General features: G+C 47.1%; 2 protein-coding genes across 4 annotated transcripts in view; one reads left to right on the top strand and one right to left on the bottom strand.

Moving 5' to 3' along the window:
- Nucleotides 1-95: 95 nt before the first annotated feature.
- ical1 (islet cell autoantigen 1-like) lies at nt 96-16,609 on the top strand. 2 transcript variants are annotated; one of them, XM_030353690.1, is made up of 14 exons: nt 96-191; nt 888-928; nt 1,469-1,616; nt 4,012-4,084; nt 4,441-4,564; nt 6,547-6,745; nt 7,378-7,503; nt 8,164-8,262; nt 9,135-9,238; nt 10,161-10,210; nt 11,764-11,991; nt 13,116-13,469; nt 13,759-13,860; nt 14,333-16,609. In XM_030353690.1, the coding sequence occupies exons 2-14, from the start codon at nt 918-920 to the stop codon at nt 14,437-14,439; spliced, it is 1,725 nt and encodes a 574-aa protein (XP_030209550.1). In that variant the 5' UTR covers nt 96-191; nt 888-917; the 3' UTR covers nt 14,440-16,609. The 2 variants fall into 2 exon arrangements, with proteins under 2 accessions (XP_030209550.1, XP_030209551.1); XM_030353691.1 differs by lacking the exon at nt 11,764-11,991.
- Nucleotides 16,610-16,735: 126 nt separating this feature from the next.
- Nucleotides 16,736-25,215, bottom strand: part of LOC115541827 (protein FAM117B) — a 16,239-nt gene continuing 7,759 nt past the window's right edge. Inside the window, exons 4-8 of one of the 2 annotated variants that reach the window (XM_030353697.1) lie at nt 23,814-23,924; nt 22,513-22,656; nt 21,136-21,337; nt 19,264-19,384; nt 16,736-18,919 (exon numbers count right to left, since the gene is read on the bottom strand). In XM_030353697.1, the coding sequence (XP_030209557.1) occupies nt 18,652-18,919; nt 19,264-19,384; nt 21,136-21,337; nt 22,513-22,656; nt 23,814-23,924 (846 nt within the window). In that variant the 3' untranslated portion in view covers nt 16,736-18,651. The remainder of the gene's footprint in view (nt 18,920-19,263; nt 19,385-21,135; nt 21,338-22,512; nt 22,657-23,813; nt 23,925-25,215) is intronic. The other variant, XM_030353698.1, reaches the window with a different exon arrangement.

Here is a 25,215-nt window from a genome sequence, read left to right as displayed (position 1 = left end):
TATTTCCTCCTAAAACCTGTTTCACCTGAGTCCTAATGGCGGCAACAGCGCCCCCACACGACGGCGCGACGCCACAGCCCCTTTGTATATCCGGTTTCACTGACTCAGATGATGACGATGGTGGCTACAAGAGGAGGCTAGCAGACCTGCAATGAACAGATGCTCAGGCTTCACTTCAAACTAAAACCAAGGTAAACTCCCATCTGGATGTTTTTCCCGTGAGTTATAACCAGGTGTTACCCGTTGGAGTCGATCCACCATCAGGCGGAGCGTTCCTCCTTGCGTAAAATACTCATTCTCTGACGCTTTGCGGGCCAACCTGGCGTTAGCACTCAGTCTCCTTCATTTATTAGATTTTATTTTTTAACTGTGCGCCATTGTATCACGTTGAGATGCAGACCGTTCACATCGATTGGTATACCTCTGGACTGAACTTTGAGGCGTGTGTGTGTCATTGTAGTCCACTCTCCTAACGTCTTACCAGGAGACTGTAACTGAACACCTGCTGCCAGAGAGTGAGCCAGCTGTCTGCAAGACTTGCTGGTGTTTGCCTCTTTGAGTACATAATCCAAACTTGTAACCTCGATCAGTAATATACCCACTCGTGATTAATGTCTACATATGTCAATTCATGGTTAAGGAAACCAGCTGTCAGGCTTCTTTTTATTTTTTTTTACTATTGCTCATCCAGATGCACCTGCTGCGTATTCGGTGTACTGCAGCAGAAGTTTGCAGGTGATCGGTGTGCATTGTTGCCAGATTCGGCCAGATTAGACCAATCTGGCAACACTGACGGTATGTGATGTAGGCGAAGTGACTCATGCAAAGAGTGAGTGATGAACGTGTGTTTATAGATCCGTTGTAACAACCCACCCGTGTGTTTTTAGTTCACAGGACAGACCAGCGTTTTGAGCATCATGATGGAGGGGTACGTATGAAATGCGTCAATTACCCAGCCAATGCCATGTTTGATAGCTCAAAATGAAAAAGACACAATTTTGGAATCATACGTCACAACTTTTGGATTATTCGTACTCTTTGAAGTGCCCCCTACTCAACACTAACCCTAACCTCATTTTAAAGAGAAGATTAGTCTGAAAGTTGTTTTTCCAAAGCCACCATAGAGCCAGACCGGCATGGAAATACATAATCTCTTATAGTTTAGTAATTGTCCATATTTGATACCCATATCGTACTACAAATACCTGTGAATAACCAATAAATACCACAGTAGCCTAATTAACCGTAGACACAAGGTATATGACTCAACTACATAAAGTGTGTGCGTGTGTGTACATTAAAACAGTTGCTTTATACAGTGTGTGTAAGTGGATTCAAGTCAATGTTAAAAAATAATATAAAAAAAAAACATGGTCTGCGGTCAAGAAAGGTCAGGCACTGACCACAACCATGACTGACTATAACCTTCAACATTAATAACCGTGGTCTCGGCGACGCTGCCCCCCAGGTTGGCCAGTGACATGCTGGACAGCTCGGTGGTGGCGCGCATGCAGAAGAAGTTCTGGAAGACCAAGCAGGTGCTCATCAAGGCCACGGGCAAGAAGGAGGACGAGTACGTGGTGGCCTCGGACGCAGACCTGGACGCCAAGCTGGAGGTGAGCGCCTGCCTTTATTAGTGTGGGAGCTAGGCTAGCTGGGCCCTATGAGAAACTCACCAGGAATACAGGAGAACAGGCTAACGCTGCCTGCACTATACAGTGATAAGATGGGTAGTAGGCTACGTGCTAACGCGTTCCTTGGTTCTCTATGAGGAAACGCAAACGGTGCACCGGAGGGTATGTCCAGGCTGCCCACACAGGGGATAACCAGGCAGGCTTGTGTTGCGTGCTAACATGGTTGTTGGCTCCCCATTGAAAACGATCACAAATACCAGAGCAGGTGATTCGATCTGGAAGTACAGGTGGTAATACTAAAGCGTCAAAGACACTTTAGTGTCTTGTGTCGCAGACACACCATTTTGTAGGAGTGTTCTAATTTTTCATTGCTAGGGTGAATCTTAGCGGTCCAGTTATGTTGATCTCTTAGAATTCTCAGAATCGAATAGAATTAAGAACAGGTCACCTGATGTTATTGTGAAGGACAGGATGTTTACTCACTGGCAGGAGAACACAGTGACTCTAGTCCCCTGACAGACCCCTTGTGAGAGAGATGAGGAAGGAGGGGGGGGGGCAACAACCGGTGAAGGCCTGTTGTTCACTTTGAAAAGGCCTATTGTGTTCACACACACACACACACACACACACACACACACACACACACACACACACACACACACACACACACACACACACACACACACACACACACTAAGAGAGGGGGCAATGTCACAGCCAATCACGAACCCTACACACATTCCTAATTACAGTTTTAAAAAGATTACAATTACCATCCAAAAATAAAATCCGTTAGATTTTTATTCCCCAAGTAAAGGGGTGGGATGGTGTAATGTAATGGCTAGGATGTTCAACTCTTCAACTGAAAGTTCCCGTGTGCTTTTAGCTGTAAGCACTCAGTGTACAAGGGGCAAGAGAGGACGAGAGAGAGAGGGTGAGGGGATTGTGTTTGTGATTATTATCCAGTGAGTTGGGGCAAGAGAGGGAGAGAGAGATGGTGAGGTGAGTGTGTTGGTGATTATTATCCAGTGAGTTGTATCACCCTATAAAACGCTCACGGCAATGAGCGTCAGAGCACGGTTTAGCAGGGCTTTTATTTTGTTAAAACGTTTTTAATCCAATATTATTCCCAGCTTAATTGTTTTTTAATGATATGCTGCTTCTGTGTTTTAAGGTCCGTATGCTGCCTCAGGAGGCGAGGTCTGTCAAACTGAGATATGAAGCGATTTGCAGCGACACAGTTGAATCGGGCTGGGAATCATGATTATTTGTCTAGTAAATGAATCCAACTCTGATTTTTATTTGATAAATAATTTAGTCTCCATATCTTAAATCGACTTGCCTTATCTGAAAAGCTAAATATAAAGAAAAACTCTCTCTCACACACACACACACACACACCTACCTTTAACACACACACACACACCTACCTTTAACACACACACCTATAACTAGCACACACACACACACCCCAATAACATACACACACACACACACACACACACACACACACACACACACACACACACACACACACACACACACACACACACACACACACACACACACACACACACACACACACACACACACACACACTCACCCAGCTCTGTCCAGACCAGGCCTTCCTTATCTCTGATTTGAATGCCAGCTCTCTTGTCTCTGCGTTGCCATGACCACCAGGGATTGTTGGGGGGGATGGGGGGTCGGTGGCTGGAAATGAACGGGGGAAGGGAGAGGATAGACACGGCCCTATTGCCTAATCAGTCACACAGTCGTTGGTCGTATGCTATGCTTGTTGATGATGTGATGTGGGACAAGATATTGTCACAATGTTTCAGAATTCAACACCGATGCTTGGGAATTCAAAACACCCTTCTAAACACTCTAAATGACTCTCAACCGGTAGAGCGTGTACCATTAAATGGTAAATGGACTCCATTTATATAGCGCTTTTATCCAATGCGCTCTACAATATTGCCTGACGTTCACCCACGCATGTACCGGTACTCATTCACACACCGACGGCGGAGTCAACCATGCAAGGCGACAGCCATCTCGTCGAGAGCAGCTAGGGTGAGGTGCCTTGCTTATGGACACCTCGACACACTAAACTAGCGCCAGCCGACCCGTTCCACCTCCTGACCTACTGCAGCCCCCATTAAGACTTAGTCCTTGCCGCAGTGACCGGGGTTCGATGCCTGCCCGTGGTCCTTTGCCGTCTTCCCCTCTCTCTCCCATACCTTCATGCCTAACTCACTCCATCATAAAAGCAAAGAAATCCCTGCAGTCCTAGTCATTATCACGTATAACCGCTGGACTGTGTTGTAGAGATGACGGAGTCTGACTCCTCCCCCATGTGTGGTGCTCCCTCCAGTTCTTCCGCTCGGTCCAGTCCACCTGCACACAGCTCCTCAAGGTGATCCAGCGCTACCAGCACCGCATCTCCAGTGAGTAGCGCCGCAACACCGTCGGCCAATCAGAGGGGACCCCGCCCCGCGCACACGCACGCGGTCTTAGTTAGCCAATCAAAAGTACTGTTTGATGTAAACTCTCTCTAATCTTGTGTATCTTCTACAATTATTGTCTGTGTGTTGGCCGCTTTGATAATGTTTCGAGAGCAGTGTTTGCGTTTGGCGTCCTAGCATTCTGTTGTCTTCAAAGCTTTTTAAGAACACACCCAAGAAAAAATGTTTTGCCGTATTATAAACCAATTTCTTAGTTACCTTTCATTGATATGCGTCAGTTTAAAACCCATTTTACAACCCGGATTCTCAGAGGTGTGTCTCCCGGTGTCTCTCCCCAGGCCTGTCCCAGGAGGAGAACGAGCTGGGTCTGTTCCTGAGGTTCCAGGGGGAACACGACCACACCAGGGCGGGCAACATGATGAACGCCACCAGCCAGGCCCTGTGCACCTCCGCCAAGAAGAGGTACGCACGCAGCGCACCCCACCTCACAACCAGACAACGCAGCAGCCGGTCGTGTTGCCATGACACCCATTCAGTGTTTCCCGCAGACAGAAAGCAATGTGTGGTGCCGGGGGGGGGGGGGGGGGGGGGGGGGGGGGACATCTTGGTGGTTGGCTCCAGTAAAAGCGGATGGGAAACAGAAAGAAATGTATTGCTCTCCAGCCCCTGCTGCAGAGCGAATGCAGCAGAACGGACTGGGGGTACTCAGTCTAACACCGTAGCCTATCTCAACTATAACCGCATTTGATATTAATCGCATTGTTTGCTGCGTTACCAACGTTATCTATGCTGACTTCCCTGCGTTCACACCAAAAGATGCATTTGCTGTCCGAACGCGTTGTCGCCGAAGTTTTGCGGCGCAGCAAAGGTTTTGCGGCGCCGCCGCAGTTTTGCAGCGCGGGAAGTTTCGCGGCACGGCAAGTTTTGCCCGCGGTGCTTCTGAATTCATTCACAACCATGGCCGACATTACGAGCATTGCATGTCTTTACCTGTTGTGGAAGAGGGAGAGACGTCGGAATGCCCGTCGTTTATGGGTTCATGAGACCATTCGGAGCCTGGAAGGCTGGTGCTGCCTGGCACCCAACTGGGTTTTGTTTGGGGTTGTTATTCTAGCCCTTTAGCATACTCATAGTTTAGTCCAACTGTAAACACAACTACACTACAGAATGCTGATTTGTGGGTTTTTTCGAGTTACTAAATAAATGTAACGGTAGTGAACTCTAGGTCACTCCAAGGGAGTAACACTGATTGGCTGTTACGGCATGTCACTCAGTGGAACGCTGATTGGCTGTCATCGCGCGTTTGCTCCTGCGAAAAGTTGAAATATTTCAACTCGAGCAGCATTTGTCGCGCCGCAAAATACGTGAACGCGCCCGCCGCCCGTGCCCGGCAGCGGGCACGGGCGTGCTGCGCTGCAAATCAAATTTTGCTGTACCGCAAATCAAATTTTGCTGCCGGTTTTCTCGGCAGCAAGTGGTCCGGCAGCAAACCCGCAACGCGTCTCTACATTCACTTTGAATGGGATCGTGCTGCGTGGCAACTTTTTGCATCCTTTGGTGTGAACGCAGGGTTAGGGTACGGGATGTTCAGTATCAATAACGTTGAGTTCATAAGGGCTAACATTATCTTTTCTGAGTTAACAATAATTTTGGGCAGGTGTTTTTGAGCACAGTATATCATACTAAACTTTAGTAAAATGGTCGCCGACCGCCATCTCTGTGACAAATATCCCGCTGCTTCGGGTTTTCCCTTGATAGGCACGTTGAGAGGAGGAGCGGGTGAATCAACTGTTTATAAGTGTACCCGCGCACCACTGGCATGAATGCGCGCTTGTCTCTGTGTGTGCGTGCTCGTGTGCGTATTCCTGTGTGAACGAGAATGTCAGGGAGAAAGAGTGCTATGACGAGATGAATGAACGGAACGATATTTATATTTAAAAATCGCAAAAAAATGTTGTTGTTTTTTTGCATTTATACATTATACTATTTGCTAAAGATCATAGCAAGAGTTTTTTCAAATTGGAATAATTTGAACAACAGTGATAATTGGTGGGTCCTCATCTGCAGGGTTTTTTTTACGTTCTTATCTGCTGGAATTCTCTATGCTCAATGATTATAAACAAATACTTTTGAATGGTTGAATCATCACTGTAATAATTCTGTTTCTATGTTTCTCTCTGTCACTCTCTGTCTTTCTTTGTATCTCTCTCCCCTCCCGCCCTCTCTCCCTCCCTCCCTCTCTCCCTCTCTCCCTCCCTCTCTCCCTTCCCCCTCCCCTCCCTCCCTCCCTCACTCTCTCCCACCCCTTCCCCCCCTCCCTCCCACCCTCCCCTCCCTCCCTTCCTCCCTCCCTCACTCTCTCCCACCCCTTCCCCTCCTTCCCCTCCCTCCCCTCCCTCCCCTCCCTCCCCTCCCCCCCCCCCCCTCCCTCCCCTCCCCTGCAGGCTGGCCCTGGGCCCTCCCCTCCAGCGGCTGCAGCAGGAGGTGGAGACGTTCCGGCGGCGGGCCATCGCCGACACCCTGCTGACGGTGGAGCGCATGGAGCGCTCGCGCACCGAGTACCGCGGCGCCCTCCTCTGGATGAAGGACGCCTCGCAGGAGCTCGACCCCGACACCTACAAGCAGCTGGAGAAGTTCCGGAAGGTGGGCGGGGTCAGGGGGCGGGGCTTGTTCACGTGCCTGGCCGTCCTGGTTCTGAACCGCTATGCTAGGCTGGTGCTAGAGCTGACGTATACCACCAGGTGTGAGAGGGATCAGCCGTTACAAGCCGTTTTACCATCACAAGTGGGCGTGTCCACCTAGATGTGTGCTGGATAGATCAGTCTACCAGCCTACCCGGTGGACTGGGCAGGTTTTCAAACCAGCTGGTGGTACAATGTGTCACCTTCAATCCAAAGTTGTCTCCCATTTGAGGCTGAGGATATTCGAGGCATACAATTCAATATTGGAGGAACTACAATCATGGCAGCCTTGTTGTGGCCTGCCCGAGTAAATAAAACAAAAATAACAATGACACTAAAGGAAGCTATCTGTAGAAGAATGAAGGGTTGATTTTTAAGAAAAGGGTCAACTATAATGTGTGTTTGTTTGTGTGTCACATGTGTGGCTGCAAAGTAGAAGGTTAAGGGGAGTCATGTTTGGTTTCATGTTGTCTTTAAGGAACAGGTCTTAGAATCAATATCTCCCCCCCCCCCCCCCCCCCCCCCCCCCCCCAACTGTGTAGCCTCTCCCGAGTATATTAGTTGACCTGTGTGTGTGTGTGTGTGTGTGTGCAGATCCAGTCCCAGGTGCGCGGCACTAAGGGCCAGTTTGACAAGCTGAAGAACGATGTGTGTCAGAAGGTGGACATGCTGGGGGCCAGCCGCTGCAACATGCTGTCCCACTCCCTCTGCACCTACCAGGTGTGTGTGTGTGTGTGTGTGTGTGTGTGTGTGTGTGTGTGTGTGTGTGTGTGTGTGTGTGTGTGTGTGTGTGTGTGTGTGTGTGTGTGTGTGTGTGTGTGTGTGCACACTACTGTATGCCACTGATTCCAACAAGGAGTGTGTGTGTGTGTGTGTGCGCACTACTGTATGCCACTGATTCCAACAAGGAGTGTGTGTGTGTGTGTGTGCGCACTACTGTATGCCACTGATTCCAACAAGGAGTGTGTGTGTGTGTGTGTGCACTACTGTATGCCACTGATCACAACAATGAGTTTCTATTACCACAAGTAATGTTTATGACAGGGTATTGGAACTAAGTGGTATATTTTCTACTCTATATAATATTCCTCCTACAATACTTGTTCTACTAGTATTGCGAATATTTGCACAAGCTGTAGTACTAATTTAGTATTTGTAGTATTATATTTCCTTCTCCATATTATTTACTCCTACAATACAAGGACTACTTGATCATTTGTTCGACCAGCTGTATTCATTCTTCCCCAGAGTAGTGGTACTTCTAGAAGACCCACCATGCGTGCTAATACATCCTAGAGTGTCAGTACTGCCCTCAGCGCTAACCCTAAGCTAACCCTAGCTAACCCTGTTCTCTCCGTGGTCCGGCCCGGGCCGCCTCAGACCACCCTGCTCCAGTTCTGGGAGAAGACGGCCCACACCATGTCCTCCATCCACCAGGACTTCCAGGGCCACGTCTCCTACCAGTTCACCACCCTCAAGGTAGTCTGGGAGCCAGCCGTCCTGCCTCTTTTGGGGGGGGGGGGGGGGGGGGGGGGGGGGGGGGGAGATGGCGCAGAGCCTGGGCCGGGAAACTGGATTGAATTTGGGCGGGGTTATAACTGGTTTCCTGTTTAGTTTCCTGTTTCCTGAGTTATTCTATTGAAGATAAAGGAATTTGAGTGAGTGGATGAGGCTTGCTGAGGGGGTTTTTAATAAATGTTTTTCTACAGTGGCCCGTGTACAAGCTGCTGATTTGAAACCTTTACAGTAAACTTTTGTTGAACGATCTAGTGCTGGCAGAGATTTGTTGGCCAATCACACGCTTATAGATCCCCCCCCCGCCTCCAGCAACACAATTTGTCGAAACCAATATGAAGCAAAAGACGGTGAAACAGTTCGGCCAGATTTGAGCTTGTCCGCTATCAGACTTTAGATAATTTATCTTAAGTCTGATTTGTAAGGCCACACTTAAGGTTACCAATGGTCTGCTACAGGCTTGCCGAACTCTATGGGAAACTACTGTGGGAATCACAAACTCCCTGCTACATGCCCCAGGTACTCTGATTGGTGGATGGGTAGGACAGGGGCGGAGTCATGCCTGGCTGTCCTTTTCAGTGTTGAAGTAACCGTTCCATTTTTGGCCTGGAGCGCTCTGAACTCGCAGCCAATCAAATAGCCTTCACATACTTTCTTATTTCTCTACATCAAACAAAATTGATCACAGTTTCACAGTTCAACTCAACGGTTGACCGGACCGTCCACGAATTCCCCCTAACCTCCTCCATCTCGCGCCAGACTCTGGCTGCTGAGGCTGGTCTAGTAACCAGACGAAGGCTGTGTAGTGATCTGTGTGGTTCTCCCTCTCTGAGCAGGCTCTCAGGGACCCTCTGGAGCAGCTCACGGAGAAGGAGGAGAAGGAGGAGAGGGACAACGTGAGAAAGGAGAAGAAAAGGCCTCCGCAGGACCTCGATGACGAGTGAGTGGGCCTTCACCTGTGATCCCTTTGTCATTTCGATGTCTCACTCTTTCTCTAGCTCGCACTCCTCCTGTTTATTCATTTATGCTTTTGCTAATGTTTCTTATGGGCTACACTGCTGGTAGTGTGATTCCTTAAAGGTCCGATGGCATGCTACTTTATGGATATTCTAATATAGATATTAGTGGGCACCGAACACAGTATTTGAAGACGTTCCCGAAATTCAACGGTGGTGCAGAATTACAGCCACTACGAGGAAGTCGCATATTAAGCTTTCCCCAAACGCGGCTTTTCTGTGTCTGTAGCTTTAATAAATTGAAGAGGAGAGAGGCAGGTCAAGGAGGGTGGGGGTGTGGCCCTCAGCAGGTTGCGGCCACGGTACCATTCGTTCTGTTTACAGTGGATGTATCGCAATGGCGAGGCGCACACAGCCTTTGGCCGTGTTCTGTAAATATTCTAGAACACTCCGGGTGCTCCGGCGGGAGTCCTGGAGCTCTATATCTAAATAATATCATATTATACATAGATCTATATCATATAATTTATATTATCATGGCCAAAAGCTGTGTGCGCCTCCAGACGATATTATGAATCTCAAACGACTGCGTCGGGTTCTCCGACGTCTCTGGTTCTTCCACTTCCACAACAATCTGAAGTAGACTGAACGTAGAGAAAGGGGACGTAACTTGGCCCCTTTTGACGACATATGGCCACATTCCAAAACGTTTTAGCCACTGGGGGACCATATTACTCGTATTAATGTTAGAAAACCTTATAAAATGAGATTTCCATGCCAGCGGAATGATGCTCTGTTTCGGTATGTAGTTGTGATGGTCACATGCATGAACTGTACTTATGATTGTAACTAATCTTTGAATGACAATCCCGTCCTCTGTCTCTGTGTCCTCATGAACGAACACAGCCTGTTGTCCCTGGATGCCATCCTGGCCCCGGACAGCGTGTCAGACTACGGTAGGTACCCTAGCCAATGGGAAAAACCCAACCAACCCAGCCAACCCAACCCATCCCAACCGTGAACTAACATTAACAAAACATATTCTATTGTCTGTTGCTTTTAACAGCGACCTGCTAAATGCGGTGAGCGGGCTTTTGCAAACGCTTTGCGGCGAGATGTTTGAAATTTTATTTCATTTTTTGCCTTTTATTTTCTTCTTCTTTGTGTGTGTGGGCGGGGTCTGTGCGCTAGGCCCCGCCCACCACTGCAGGGACAGCCTTAGTCAAGGCAGCGGCAGTCCTCTGCTAGAGAGCTTTGACTGTGGTGAGTGGGCGTGCGGAGCTCCACCTGCATGGCCCGAGAGTGCATTGTGTTTGGGTTTGCATTGTGGTCGGGTTTTGTGGGGAACATTTTATTGGACTTAATTGTATATTCTAATATATAATATGATGAGCTAAGACGTCCACCGCTTTGTCAATGCGTGTTGCTATTCAATGCTCGGACCGGTGTATGGATACAAAATGAACTGGCTTTCAGATTCAGTCTTACCGTAATATGACGTGTTGATGTGTTTATTGGAACAGGACAGAATATAGGTCCAATTTTGACAGTATCCAATTAGTGTTGGCCAGTTGTGCTAGACCCATTGCATGCATTATATAGGCGGAAATTAAATACAAATACAATTGTATTTGTCAACACAAATGTTAATATACAATGAGTATATTAGTAGAACGCTATATTGAATTATCTTTTTTATATAAGTTATGTTTTATATGTTTATATAGATATATGTTTTAGTGTCAGAGAATATACAATAGTACTGTAATATTACACTGTATTATTGCATGGTTGTGTTACACTACTGTAACACAACTTAGTGACTTGTACCTGGGACGCTGAACTTTCCTAGCCTTGTGAGACCGACCCGATCTCGCCAGTTCATACTCGATATAGTACTGGCCTCTATCCCGTTGAAAATTAAGAAATGCTAGCACCAATCAGCGCTCAGGGGAAGTATGAAAGGGCCAATCAGTGCTCAGGGGAGGTATGAAAGGACCAATCGGCGCTCAGGGGAGGTATGAAAGGGCCAATCAGCGCTCAGGGGAAGTATGAAAGGACCAATCACCACCCAGGGAAGGTATGAAAGGACCAATCAGCACTCAGGGGAGAGAGTGGGAAATTCGGAAGGGTCTGCAAATTAAAATATAGATGGATAGTGTAGCAATAAAGTTTTTATCCAAAATAGACAATAGAGAAAGAAATTAGTCAATTGCTGCCCGATGTTCATTGCGAAACGCAAACTTTATTACCAGGGAGGTCTCACAAGGCAGAACTTTCCTTACTTTGCATGAACATTTCATTTGGTTATTTTGCAAGTGGCAGGATAACATCTGGGATTTGGAAATGGGTGATGTAGTGACGAGAAGCGTTTAGCTGTAGCGCTATCGCCCGCCGGGTGGAAGTTAAGTCATGGAATTGCCGCTAGTTCAGATGCTGGCGCCGACGCTAACGCCAATAGCTAGCGGAGATGCTAGCCAACACGCTAACTCTCCCGGGTGTCCTCCAGCCCTGTGCGACCTCGGGGAGGCGCTCAGTGCGGCGGGCCGCTACGACGACGGCCCCGTTCCCTCGGCCGGCGACCTCTCCCTGACCCGCCCCTATTACCAGGCCGGCCCCGGGGCCCGGGACCCCGCCCGCTCCCCACCGCCCTTCCAGGCCCCGGCCCAGGCTGAAGATCTGACCGCTTCCTGGGAGTTTGGAGACTTCCACTCGGGCGACCCGCCACACGCGGCCGGTAAAGCAGAGCTCCAGACCTCGCTGCTCTGCTTGGGGGCCCTCGGGTGTGCTGTGGCGCTCTCTCTCTCTCTCTCTCTCTCTCTCTCTCTCTCTCTCTCTCTCTCTCTCTCTCTCTCTCTCTCTCTCTCTCTCTCTCTCTCTCTCTCTCTCTCTCTCTCTCTCTCTCTCTCTCTCTCTCTCTCTCTCTCTCTCTCTCTCTCTCTCTCTCTCTCTCTCTGTGTCTCTCTCTCTGTGTCTCTCTCTCTCTCTGTGTCTCTCTCTCTCTCTCTCTGTGTCTGTGGCTCTCTCTCTCTCTCTCGCTCTCTCTCTCGCTCTCTCTCTGTGTCTGTCTCCCCCTCTCTCTGTCTCTAGTCCCTAGTCTCTCTCGCTCTGTCTCTGTCTCTGTCTCTGTCTCTAGTCCCTAGTCTCTCTCTGTGCATGTTTGGGACGTCATGACAACGGACCCACAAAAGACCCCCTTCCTGAAGTTCCTCCTCAGATTCTCCTCTTCTTCTTCTACCTCTTCGTTACTCCGCTGGGAGTGTAGCTCTCTTCTCGTTCCGTTCTCCTCCTCTGTGGCTCCATCTCCAGACTTTCAACATTGAGGATTCAAAGGACTGGAGTACTGTACATCGCAAGAGAAAAAAACTGGAATAAACACAAAATAAGTTTGTAAAATACGAACATGACAATATGAAAGAAAATTGTGATCAAATAAATCTTAAGTTGCAGGGGCCAGCTTTCATCTCTTTCATCTCTTACCTCTTTGTCTCCTTCCCCTTTCCCATTTCCTGGTGTCTCTTCAGAGATTACCGTCCTAATCTCTGGGGAGTGATAGCATGCTGTCCAGGTGACCAGAGCTGTCTGACCTTTCTCTTCAGCCACCACACGCTGTTAGGCTGGCAGACGTTTTCTGTTCAATACTCCTAATGTCTTCTGTTATCTCCTGTGACCATCGCTCCGTGTCCCCCTCTCTCTTACCTCTCTCTCTGTCTCTCTCTCTCTCTTTCTCTTTCCCACTCTTTCTCTTTCTCTTTCTCCCTCTCTCTCTCTCTCTCTCTTTCTCTTTCCCTCTCCCACTCTTTCTCTTTCTCTTTCTCCCTCTCTCTCTCTCTCACTCTCACTCTCACCTTTCTCTCTCAGGTGATCTGCTGGGGGGCGGCCCGTCCCTCCCAATATCCTCCTCGTTGCCGGGGCAACGGGAGGAGGAGGAGGAGGATGCGAGGCAGCGGGGAGACATGGACTTCCTGAAGGACCTGCTCAGCCCCGGGCCGGGGGGCGGGGCCGACGAGTTCAGCCGTGAGTGGCAGGACGCCTTCGGCTCCTTCGACTCCCCCAGCCTAAGCCACGCCCCCAACATGAGCGTTGGCGGGGCCGCCGCCGCCACCCCCGGTTCGGCGGGCGGGGCCGCCCCCTTCGTGTCGGGGCCCGCCCAGAGCCCCCAGAGTCAAGGCTTCCTGCCCTCCCAGCTGCTGGACCACAGCCTGGGGTCGACAGGTCGGTCACAGTGCCCTCTGCTGGTCAGAGGACCTCCCCTCGCACACACTGTTTCGATATACAATGCGGATATTCAGGGCATTTTGGATAATGACATAACAAATGTAGTCCAATCAGAGATGCCTCGCTGCTCAACTTGAAGAATTGCAAATTTGCATGGATTTTTATTTTAAAATCTTGTATATTTAGTTCATTTTAATTTTGAATCATCACTTTCAACGTTCAATTTAAATATCAACTTAATCTCTGTATTTCTGTATCCTCCTGACTCCTCCCCTACCTTTCACAGGCTGGTCGACTCCGCCCATGTTCCAAGCTCCGCCCCTTCAGCCCCCTCCTCTCTCTGGCCTGGAGCAGACTCCTCCACCCGCCCCCAGCTCAGCTCCCAGCGGTAAATCGATCAAACCGTTCCTTCAATACTTTAGTTCTATTAAAAGGCTTATTTAAAATGGCTTGTACAATGACTCATCACAGCGTGAGTCATTGTCGTTTAATAGCAATTTAACGACAGAATGTGATGAGTCATCGTACAAGCCGTTTTAAAAGATACCCTGTTGCCTGATTGATGGATAACAACTCAGCCATGCACCTTAAATAAGTCAATTGGGGTCTTTAAGACATTTGTTACTTTTCTTGTTCTCTGGAGGTATTGAAACTCTTTGACGTGGCATTTATGTACAACTTTTTATTTGTGTTACTTGCTAGAACTTAGAGCTGAACAATTATTAACGTGTGTGTGTGTGTGTGTGTGTGTGTGTGTGTGTGTGTGTGTGTGTGTGTGTGTGTGTGTGTGTGTGTGTGTGTGTGTGTGTGTGTGTGTGTGTGTGTGTGTGTGTGTGTGTGTGTGTGTGTGGCTCCCTCAGGCGGTTCTAAGGACATGTCCGCCTGGTTCAACCTCTTCGCGGACCTGGACCCCCTCTCCAACCCGGACGCTATCGGGCGGTCCGAGGACGAGCTACTCAAGGCCTGAGCCCAACTCTGTCTGTGTGTGTGTGTGCGTTTTCTTCCTTTGTGTATTTTGGTTGTGGTTGGAAGTGGAAACAAAATGGAACCGGCCCAGGAAATACACAAGCAAAGTTATATATTCAGTCTATTTATTCTCTATTCATGTATTGTTTTCTCTGCCTGACTCTCTGTCTCTCTGTCTCTGTATCTCTCTCTCTCTATCTTTCTCTCTCTCTCTCTACCTCTCTCTCAAACACACCAACTTTATGTATGCAGACTGATGTATTTGCGTTGCACCTGTCGCATAATCCACCTGACACACACACACACAGCAGAGGGATAGAATGAAGGATAAGCCTAACATCTAATTGGACGAAAGTTATGGGACCCCACCCCCTACACACACGAGACTATTGCCAATGCATACAGTGTGTGTGTGTGTGTGTGTGTGTGTGTGTGTGTGTGTGTGTGTGTGTGTGTGTGTGTGTGTGTGTGTGTGTGTGTGTGTGTGTGTGTGTGTGTGTGTGTGTGTGTGTGTGTCCGTGGGTAGGATGGTTTTAAAGACCTGTTTGCCTTGGAGTTTAATGTTTGAGTGTCATGTTTATATTGCTTTAATGTTTTATTTTGCTGCTGCTGTGTGCCTCTGTATGGTGTCCGTCTCTGTTACATCTAAGGGACATTAGGTGATAAAGTGGAAACTTTAATCTTTATATATACTTTTATTTTGCAAGGCGTCCTACTTTACATTGGCAATCGTGATCAGCAAGGGTGAAAGGCAGATTCTAGATGATACAGTACATGTACCATCAATACCGTTGAATGAATGTCTCCACATGTGTATTGGAATCATCTATAACATTATTTGTCATCGGAATACTGCTGTGATCAATATTCAGTCCAATGTTCTTTATAGATGCACATCGTCTAAAAGGGTATTTTCACAGAGACCTGAGTACTGATGCTAGCCTCGTTTCTGGATTGAGTAAATGTGTCTTGCTGATTTACGAACACAGTTCAGTATACTTTTCTCTTAGTTGTTGAGCCACCTTTATGGATGTATTGCACAGGTCTTCACAACATTAAATCAACTTTACCCAGAGCGTACCAAACTGTAAATCAGACAGGTCAAACACTGTATTATGATGACACTGTTACTTCAGTTTGATATTCCACGGCCTCATCAGCGTTTATTTAATCCATACATTTATATTGCGACCAGAGTTTAACGATAACGCACTCCTGTATAGGAACTTATTTATCGCTATAGCGGCAAGCGTCAACGATACTCCCTAAACCAATCATCAGAGCTCTCCTCAACCCTAACTCCCTCTACTGGGGGACTATGCAGTCATGTGAACCAACTAACCTACCGAATTGTCGAAACAAGAGTTTACGGTTTATTTGTGTGTTGTCGACAACAAATGCTTAACAAATTCGATTTAGAGGAAGTCTATATCTTTACGATCATCGCTTTATAAAAAAACTATGTTGATTCTTTAAAGGGAGTGAACCCCTTTAAGGTCTTATCGTAAATTAAAATCTATATCAGTGTAATTTTACCAATGATGTGCATTTTATGGGTTTGAAAATAATTTGATCCGTCACTTACTGTCTGAGTCCTATTGGGTTAAACAGAATTTCAGTTACAATTCCCCCTGTATTTAGTCCCCTATAGCCTATGTAAAATAATACAAAGTAATATTTCAAACTTGTATTGATATCTCATTAGTACATGTTGTCAATATTGCATTAAGATCTTTGAAAGTAAGACCAAGTTGTAAATTGTATGAGTTAATAATGAATGCTTAAACAATGATGGATTTGATGCTCAAACATAAGACGGCTGAAAGGCTTTAGTTTTGGGGAGATTCTGCCTTATAACAGATGAGAGAACATAGATATTAGTATTTTATACAAACGATTTCATTACTGTTTCTGCCATCACAGGACCCGGCCTGTCATGCTTACTTTATCTCAACACAGTCGCCTTTATTTCATCTGTAGAATGTATGATGGGAGTGCTGTGTAGCTATACTATAGGATTGCGTGAAATACTTAAAGCAACGTATTTCTGTCAATCAAGCGCAAACCAATTCATATCTCTTCCGCTATACCTTTTTGATTCATCAGAGTTGAATGTTAAAATGGTTGAAATTGTGGCGTTCGGTTTCCAATAAACTGTAAAAGAAAATGGTCTATTGATTATTGTGTTATAGACCCACCAGTCCTGAGTCCTGGGTTTGATTGAATCATTAAATGTGTTGTGCTTCTCAAATCCATTCAAAATGATCTGAAACAGACAGAAGGAGAAGGACTCCAGATTGGATTAGATTAAAACAATCTTTAATACCCAATTTACACAACCTTCTAAATAAGCAATACATTAAAATCATCAGTATTCACAGTATGGGGACCTAGTACGTACTAAGAGTTTTTTTAAATATATTAATGGGGACCGTTTTTTTGAGTTGGAGTACATATCTTCGCTGGTAATATAAACAAACTGCGCCTCCGTATTTACAAATCCAGTACATTCTTCATCCACTCCAACAGGCACAGTCGAGTAGTAATGACACATGTACAGCAGGGGGGGGGGGGGCCAGAGCAAGGAGACTGGGTCCCAATTCAACCACTCCGCCAATGCAACAGCGCGACTTCCATTCAGCACATGAGCAGCGGCTTCTGTCTGTTCAATGAAACATGCAAATGTCGTTTTATTTTTATTTGGTTGTCTTGATTTATGAAACCAGTGAAGTAATGTTTCCTCAAATAGTTTGTCATTTAAATCAGTTATTAAAAATAATCACCTATCCAATTATTTTCTTGATTGCCTTAATGCATGAATCCCATTACCGGAATAATCTATGCTTTAAGTGTATGGAATGAATTAGTTTCGAACATAAGATGTCCTCTTTGGGCAGATGTTCCCCCAACTCACAGTTGTATTAGTATTTAATACAACTGTGAGTATTTAAAGGAAGTTTCTCTCCGTGCCCCGGCCCGTTCTGGTGGAAGGTAGGGGGCGTGGCTTCTTTTTTTCTGGACACACAGACAATTCACGACTACACTAGCTGAGCAAACGTAAGAGGAGCTTCATCATCACCTTGACGACGCGATGCTGGATGAAAACGAGAGAAGGGACGGGGTGTGAAGTAGTGGAAAAGCTAGTAGAACGATGTTGTGTAGAGAGGAAACACACAGAATGGACATGCTTCGGACACGTCGTCATAGCCCTGTCAAAACTAACACGTCAAGAAGCTTTAGCTAGCTAGCTGGATACGAGTTTGCCTCAGTCGTGTTACAGCAGACCACGTGGCATGTGCGCTTTGATCGGTTGAAATATAGTTAAATGTCCAGGTTGGGTTTTTGCAGAGAGTGGTTTTGGGTTGGGATCTACGAGGTGTTAATGTGTAGAATGCTATCTAGGTTTTTTACCTAGCTGCCGTCTACCGCTACTAAAGTACAAAGAGTGTACATTTACCGCAGTGGTCTACCACGACTGACACAACCTGGTCACTAAACACTGTGTGGAGGGGAACTTTAAGTGGGGAAACAAATTACAAATAAAATCAGGCACGTGTTTGCCCCTAGTTCTGTTTTTCTCCCCGAAAACCGTTCAAGTTTTGCTACGATATACGCTACGATATATCTGCCAGCACCAGAAGGTGCCTCCTTTGGCCGAGTGTCCCCCAGTCGCCGCTGGACCCCAGCAGCCATTGGGTTGTTGTTTTTTGAATGGAAGGCATTTTTGATATCGAGAGAAGGAACTAGGCGATAGAAAAGAGATGTGTTCGAGGAAAGGCGCCATGGTATCAAACAATGAAATAAAAACCAGAGTCCAGTCGTCCGTTTTTCTTTTTGTCCTTTTTGTCCCTCCCCCTCCCCCCCAAAGCCAAACCGAGATAAAACAGGAAAAACAACCGCCACTGAAGGCGGAGTAAAGCAATGAAATGAGACCGTTCAAATCCATACAGTGCCTCTCACGGCGGCCATTTTATGTTACATCTTCTGTGGAGGCTAGGCAGTGGGAAGAGCTTTTTTCACCAAGAGAACGACATCAGTGACAGAGAAAAAAAAGATAAGATAAAAGAGAGCTTAGCTAGCATGCTAAAGGCGGTTTCCGTTTTACCTCGCCGAAGGTTTCGCCCTCCTAGCGTAGAAACTTTTATTTTAAATTATTTATTTTTTTCATTTTTTTTCGGTCTGGATGCGATTCCCTCGGTTTTTTTCTGTCCAATCAAAAGCTCTCGGGCTCCTCCACCAGGGTGGGGGCGGAGCTCCGCGCCAGGCTCAGGGAGGGGGAGTGGCTCCGCAGGCCCCCTAGTGGCACCAGGGAGGGCGAGTGGCTGCGCAGGCCCACCGCCGACCGGAAGCCCAGCTCGGCCGCGGGCCGCAGGGGCTTAAGGATGCTGACCAGGCAGAAGGCGGAGCCGCTGTTGGGGATGAAGTTGACCTTGTTGCGGTCGGGACACAGGTACTGCGGGATGTCGTGGAGTGGCTTGGATCTGGGGGCGCAGAAGTCACAGGCGTCACCCTCTTGCTCCTTAGGAGCCATTCAAATACAATGGTTTTGTGTGAGGTTAATGTACTGTTTTTAATGTACTGTGAGGTTAATGCACTTTTTACCAATTAACTTGTGCAAACGTTGATTTAGGTATTTTTTAGGGAGCTGTCTTTATTCATATGAGGGGACTTTTATTTTGAAGAGACCGCCCAGACACACAGGTACTTTCATTTTAACACGTATAAAAATACCTTCCATCCGAAGGACACTCTTTCCACACATACGAATGACCTTCAATCTGAGGTGAGCCTTGGGGACTTTTATTGTGAAGGGAGCAGGACTCACATGGTGTCCTCGATCACCTTGACCTTCTCGCAGCCCTCCGGCGGCTCCCGCTTGAACATGTAGCTGTTGTTGGGCCGCGGGGACGCTGCGTACTTGGGCAGCGGCGAGCAGGGACCCAGCTCTGGAAAACAAAACAGTGCGTCAAGACCCGGACCGGATCACCCACCATTGTACTGGACTAGGCTGGACCGGACTGGACAGGACTAGCTTGGTTTATTCCACTGGACCGGGCTGGACCGGACGGGATCTGACTAGCCAGGTCTGTTCCAGTTTGATCCAACAGAATATACTGGACTGAACCAGGCCGCAACCAAAACAGAGTAGACTGGACCATTCAAGACAAGGACCAGTCTGGATAGGACTAGACCGGATAAGGCCGTGCTAAACGGACTAGACTGGACAACACCGGGCTGGACCGGACTAGAATGGGCTGGACCAGACTAGCCTGGTGTGGTCCAGTTTGGTACACCGAAACAGACTGGGCTGGAACCATCAATACTGGACCGGAGTAGGCCAGGCTAGACCGGTCTGGTCTGATCCAGTCCAAACCAGACTAGATTAGACAAAACTACTCCAGACTAGATTGGATCAACACGTATCTCGGAGAGTCTCAGACTTCAGGTTCCTGGGCATACACATTCAGCAGGACCTGACCTGGACAATAAACACCAAGGCGCTAATGAAAAAGGCCCCACAGAGACTGTATTTCCTAAGGATCCTCAGGAAGAACAATCTTCAGGAGAAAATGCTGATGACCTTTTATCGCTGCACCATTGAGACTGTCCTAAGCTACGGCATCTCGCTGTGGTTTGCCAGTTGCACTGCAGCTGAGAGGAAAGCGCTCCAGAGGGTCATAAAAACTGCCCAAAAAGTCATTATATGTCCTCTTCTCTCTCTTGAGGATGTCTACAATAGACACTTCCTCAGGAGAGCTCATAGCATCCTGAGAGACTCATCCCACCCAGGCCATAACCTGTTCGAACTGTTGCCCTCTGGGAGGCGCTACAGGGCAATCAGATCAGAAACAAATAGGCTAAAAAACAGTTTCTACCCCAGAGCTGTTATTTCTCTAAATAACGCAGAATTATAAATTATTGCATTATCATACCAATCTTACCTTCAAAATTGGCTGACATTTTAAAATAGATAGATTTGTTTGAGTTATTTAACATTCTATATATATTTAAAAAAATAACCCTTTTCTCATTTAGTTTTTGTTTTAAAAAGCACTTATTTTGAGAGCCTCTACCCCAATTTCGTTGCACTTTGTGCAATGACAACAAAGAGATTCTGATTCTGATCTAAGATACATATATAGGTTAATTATAACTCCAATGATAGCTACTGGAATGGGAACCATACCATGAGTAATAATAGGAACACAATTGTTATTCAACACACCGCCTGAGATGAGTGAGTGTGTGACTGCGTTACTGTGCGAGTGTGTGTGCCTTAGTGATTAGTGTGCGGTTGTGTGTGTGTGTGTGTGTGTGTGTGTGTGTGTGTGTGTGTGCATGTGTGCAGGTACTGTATGTGTGTCTGTGTGTGTGTGCGTTATCGTTGCATGTGCGGTTGGGTGTGTGTGCGTGCGTGCGTGTGTGTGTGTGTGTGTATATGTTCGTGTGTGCGCGTGTGTGTGTATACGTGTGTGTGTGCATTATTGATGCGTGTGCGGTTGGGTGTGTGTGCGTGCGTGCGTGTGTGTGTGTGTGTGTATATGTTCGTGTGTGCGCGTGTGTGTGTATACGTGTGTGTGTGTGCATTATTGATGCGTGTGCGGTCGTGTGTGTGTGCGTGTGTGTGTGTGTATATGTGTGTGTGTGCGTTATTGATGCGTGTGCGTGTCCGTGTGTGTAAGAGCGTGCGCCTCACCTTTCTCCTCGTACGGGCTGCCCCCCCCACTGAGGATGGTGAGGTAGGAGGGCGAGATCGAGTCGGGCCGGCTGCTGCAGTTGCTATGGTTACCGCTCAGGCCTCCCCCCGAGGGCGTCTGGGTGTCGATGCTGCGCGTGCTGCTGCTGCGGCGGGGGGGCAGTGGGGGGGGCGCCCGGTGCCCGTCTGGCACGTCCTGGGGCTGACACACAAACACACACACACACACACACACGTGGAAAACACACACACACACACACACATGGACACATACACACACAGACACACACACATGGAAAAAACACAGACACACACACACACACACACACACACACACAATGACACACACACACACAATGACACACACACACACACACACACACACACACCCAATGATACACACACACACACGGACACACACACACACAGCGAGAGGTCACAATAACAATAACATTATACTGTGGCTATAATCCCTGATATGTAACAGACCTTTTAGTCCCGTTGACCGTCCTAAAGATTGGATCATATACAGATTACTGGGTGGTGGTAGGGGGGAGGGGTAGTAGTACTGGGAGAAGTACCCCCCCCCTCCCGAGTTCAAGAGTTCAAAGGCAGAGCGGGTGGGGGCGTGTGAGGAGGGGGCTGACACCAGCTGGTGTGTGATACATGACGTTGACCCGTGTCTTCATGTGGGGATGGGTAATCCTTATTGAATTTGTGTGTGTGTATGCACTGATTATGCAATTATTCTATTATTCATCGTTATCTACACACTTTAAACTTACACACAAGTATATATAAAAAAATAAAATAAATGTAAGGGATATAGAAGGCCGGTCATTATCGGGAAAATAAGCCCCGACGGGCTTATTTTTATAGAACGTCACCGATTAATGATCGGTGACGTTTCATACATTATCCCGCTTATTACACGGCTACTTGCCAAAACGATGTGTCTTTTAACAATTTATTTGTTACCAGCATTCGTATTGTTAGTAGAAATAGTCTCTCAAAGACGTTGACGTCTTTGAGAGACGTCAACCGAGTACGCTGGAATTTATAAGTTACCGGACTACTTGCGGAGTGATACAAAAGACGGCAAAAAATCGACTTTCCTTGACAGCAGTCAATTATTCTAAGCGATGGTGATTATCAAATGTAATTCACCACCGGAAGTTGTGAAGGGCCCATGCAAGTGAACGGAGCGTTTCACGGCATTGAAGTGAGCTGTCTTCACATTGCTAAGATGTTGTGAAGCAATGTTGATTGACCCCGAGTCCATCGATACCGGCGGACCATGTGTTTTAATTGTTTTTAATCTAAAGCTCTTTAACTAATATTTTTAAGAACTTTTATTTTTGAGGGGGGGCTACTCACAACGATGACTTCCTCCTTGTCGGGCGTGTCGCGGATGAGCATGCGTTCGATCTCCTGGTTGAGGCCTTCCACGCTGTTCCGGAAGCGCGGAGCTGAGGACTTTGAGATGGGGATGGGGATGAGGATGGTTTTGGGCAACGGCGACTAATGTGCATACACACACGCACCCAAACACGCACACACACATGCACACATGTACACATACACACGAACACGCACACACGCACAAACACACACACACACAGTTCCCACACAAACACCACACGCACATACATGCGTGTTAGTGCACAATGCAGGCTTCACTATCAGTTCCTACCCTGGGTAAATACAATTAAACCCTGTGAGAACCAAAGCTCTGCCTCCAGTGGTGGGGCAAGTGTACTGCAGGGCCTCATTTTCAACTCAATCTCAACCTCCGGAGCCCCGACCGCAACTACTTCCTGTTTCCTCCTTTCTTCGTCCTCTTCCTGTGTTAAGGTCTAATTATGGATTCACGTCATCACAACACAAGGGGGTTCACATACCCATTACGTCCTTGCGGACCCTCCTTGCGACCACCGCAAGGGCCTGACGTGCGCCTCCCAAAATTGTTTTAACCTTGCGTCGAGGCGACGCAGCAGCAAGGGCTGTGATTGGTCCGCTCGCTAAAACCCGGCGCAGAACCAAAACAGGTTCACGACTGCGTCGAAGCGACTGCGTGGTCTTTGCGTTGCGTCGATGTGGGACCATAACTGAGCTTTCAGCGCTACGCTCGCTCTAGAAGGGCAAATCACTCAAGCTGCTGAAGCGCTGACCTAGATGGACCTGTAAGAGTGTGTGTGGGGACGTCCTCAGAAAGCAGGACAGCTGTGGCGCTGTGTGTGTTCCTCAGGGAGTCTGTGGCTCAAAACTGGGAGATGGCCCATCGCCAAGCCTTACGGGGACGTTTGAAAATAAATGGGGACGGTCCCTAGTGTGTGTGCGTGTGTGTGTGTGTGTGCACGTGCGTTTGGATGTCAGCGCGGGGACACACACACGTTCACGTTTTTGCAGGTTTAACAGGGACACGGAAGAAAGTGGGACAGCCTCGTGACGATGAGGCCCAGAGAACCGGCTTCTGCACACACACACACGCATGCACACACACTAAAACACATATAGAGACACACACACAAGCTTGCAAATACACATACACACAAAGAAACACACATACACATACATGCACACACAAGCACGCACACACACACACACACACGCACACACACACACACACACACACCTAGTCTCTCTCTCACACACACACACACAGGTGGCCTGCCTACCTGTGATTGGATGATGCCGTGGCCACCATTGAACGGAGACTTGCGCTCCTTGTCTCTTCGATGGCGGCTGCTGCGTTTGCTGCGCTGGAGCTGCTGCCGCAACTTAGCGATCTGCAGACAGACGGACAGAACGACAGACGGACGAACAGAACACATGTCAGCGATCTGTGGTCGAATAGGACGACCAATCAATCTCCTGTTTACCGTCTATAACAAGGGTTCACGACCTCTTACGTTAGCCTAACCCTAGCCTCAGGACCAACTTGTGGGTTTATGATGAGGGAGATCAGGACTATTATTTATTCATGCTTTTTACCAACTTAGTTTACATTAAATGTATTTATATAACGTAACTTATATTTTCTGTGTGTTGTGTGCTATGTTTTATGTTGCCAGAGTGCCAAAGACGAATGTCCAGTGTTTGTAAATTCGGTGGACAATAAAGTTTTTATCTATCTATCTTGTGTCATTAGTGATTAATTCACCCAAAAATGAACATTGTATTTTCCATTATTGCAGTGATCAACAGTGCCTTCATGTACTACTAAAAACATGCCATAAAACCATAGAGCTGCAACTATTGGGGCTGAACTTAATGGAATAGTTAACCAACAAAACCGGAATTAACATTGAATGCTAGTTCATTCACAGGTTCCATTTTAAAGATGATGGTTTGGCCTGTGCTCTGCAACATGCTCAAACTGCCTTTGCGCAGAGAATGTTAAGCTGTGGTTAAAACAAAACAAAAAAAGGTACAAAGCACCACTAATTACAGGAAATCCTCTGCGTTGTTTGCAAAAATCAGAAGCCTGTATATATCAAACAATTCTGCAATTTTATTTTAAATGATCTGTTTTGTATTTTTTATGATATCTATTTTAATAGATCCATTAACAATTTTTTTTTAATCCTTTTATTTTATTGTGGGAATTCAGCTAGGGTTCACTACAATGTATTGCATTTGGCCAAAATAACTTATTAATGAATGTTATGTTTTCGATTTTGTCATTTTTTAACCATTTCCCACAGACTACTTGCAGTACCGCCACAGACCACCAGTAGTCCGCGGACCACAGGTTAGAAAACACAGGTCTGCTATCGACCGGAAAAAGACACTGACTCTTTTTACACAAGGGTTTCCAAAAACAGGTGTCACTCATCACAACAATCATGGGTACGCGTACGCTCCTGTGACAAACAGGGCCCAGCAATGAACTAAACCAGTCAGGATGAATCAGAGACCTATAGACATAGGCGCCACATTGACTGCTTCAGGCTTCTGCTGCGATGGGTCAATGTCGCCATATTAATAATTTAAATTAGTATTTTTTATATTCATATTGAATCCCATGTTAAATATATATAATTTGATTTTTTTATTTTGTTTTTTTATTAGTCCACA

The sequence above is a fragment of the Gadus morhua genome, chromosome 4 (genome assembly GCF_902167405.1).
Source record: "Gadus morhua chromosome 4, gadMor3.0, whole genome shotgun sequence".
Classification (NCBI taxonomy): Eukaryota; Metazoa; Chordata; class Actinopteri; order Gadiformes; family Gadidae; genus Gadus; species Gadus morhua.
The sequence above is the reverse complement of the archived record's forward strand: the minus strand, read 5'-3'. Positions and strand labels throughout refer to the sequence as shown.

What these genes read in the sequence shown, in the direction of transcription:
- ical1 (XM_030353690.1), top strand. An exon ending in ACCTGGACGCCAAGCTGGAG is followed by an intron (nt 1,617 to 4,011) that starts GTGAGCGCCTGC and finishes TGCTCCCTCCAG; the next exon opens with TTCTTCCGCTCGGTCCAGTC. An exon ending in CCCCAGCTCAGCTCCCAGCG is followed by an intron (nt 13,861 to 14,332) that starts GTAAATCGATCA and finishes TGGCTCCCTCAG; the next exon opens with GCGGTTCTAAGGACATGTCC.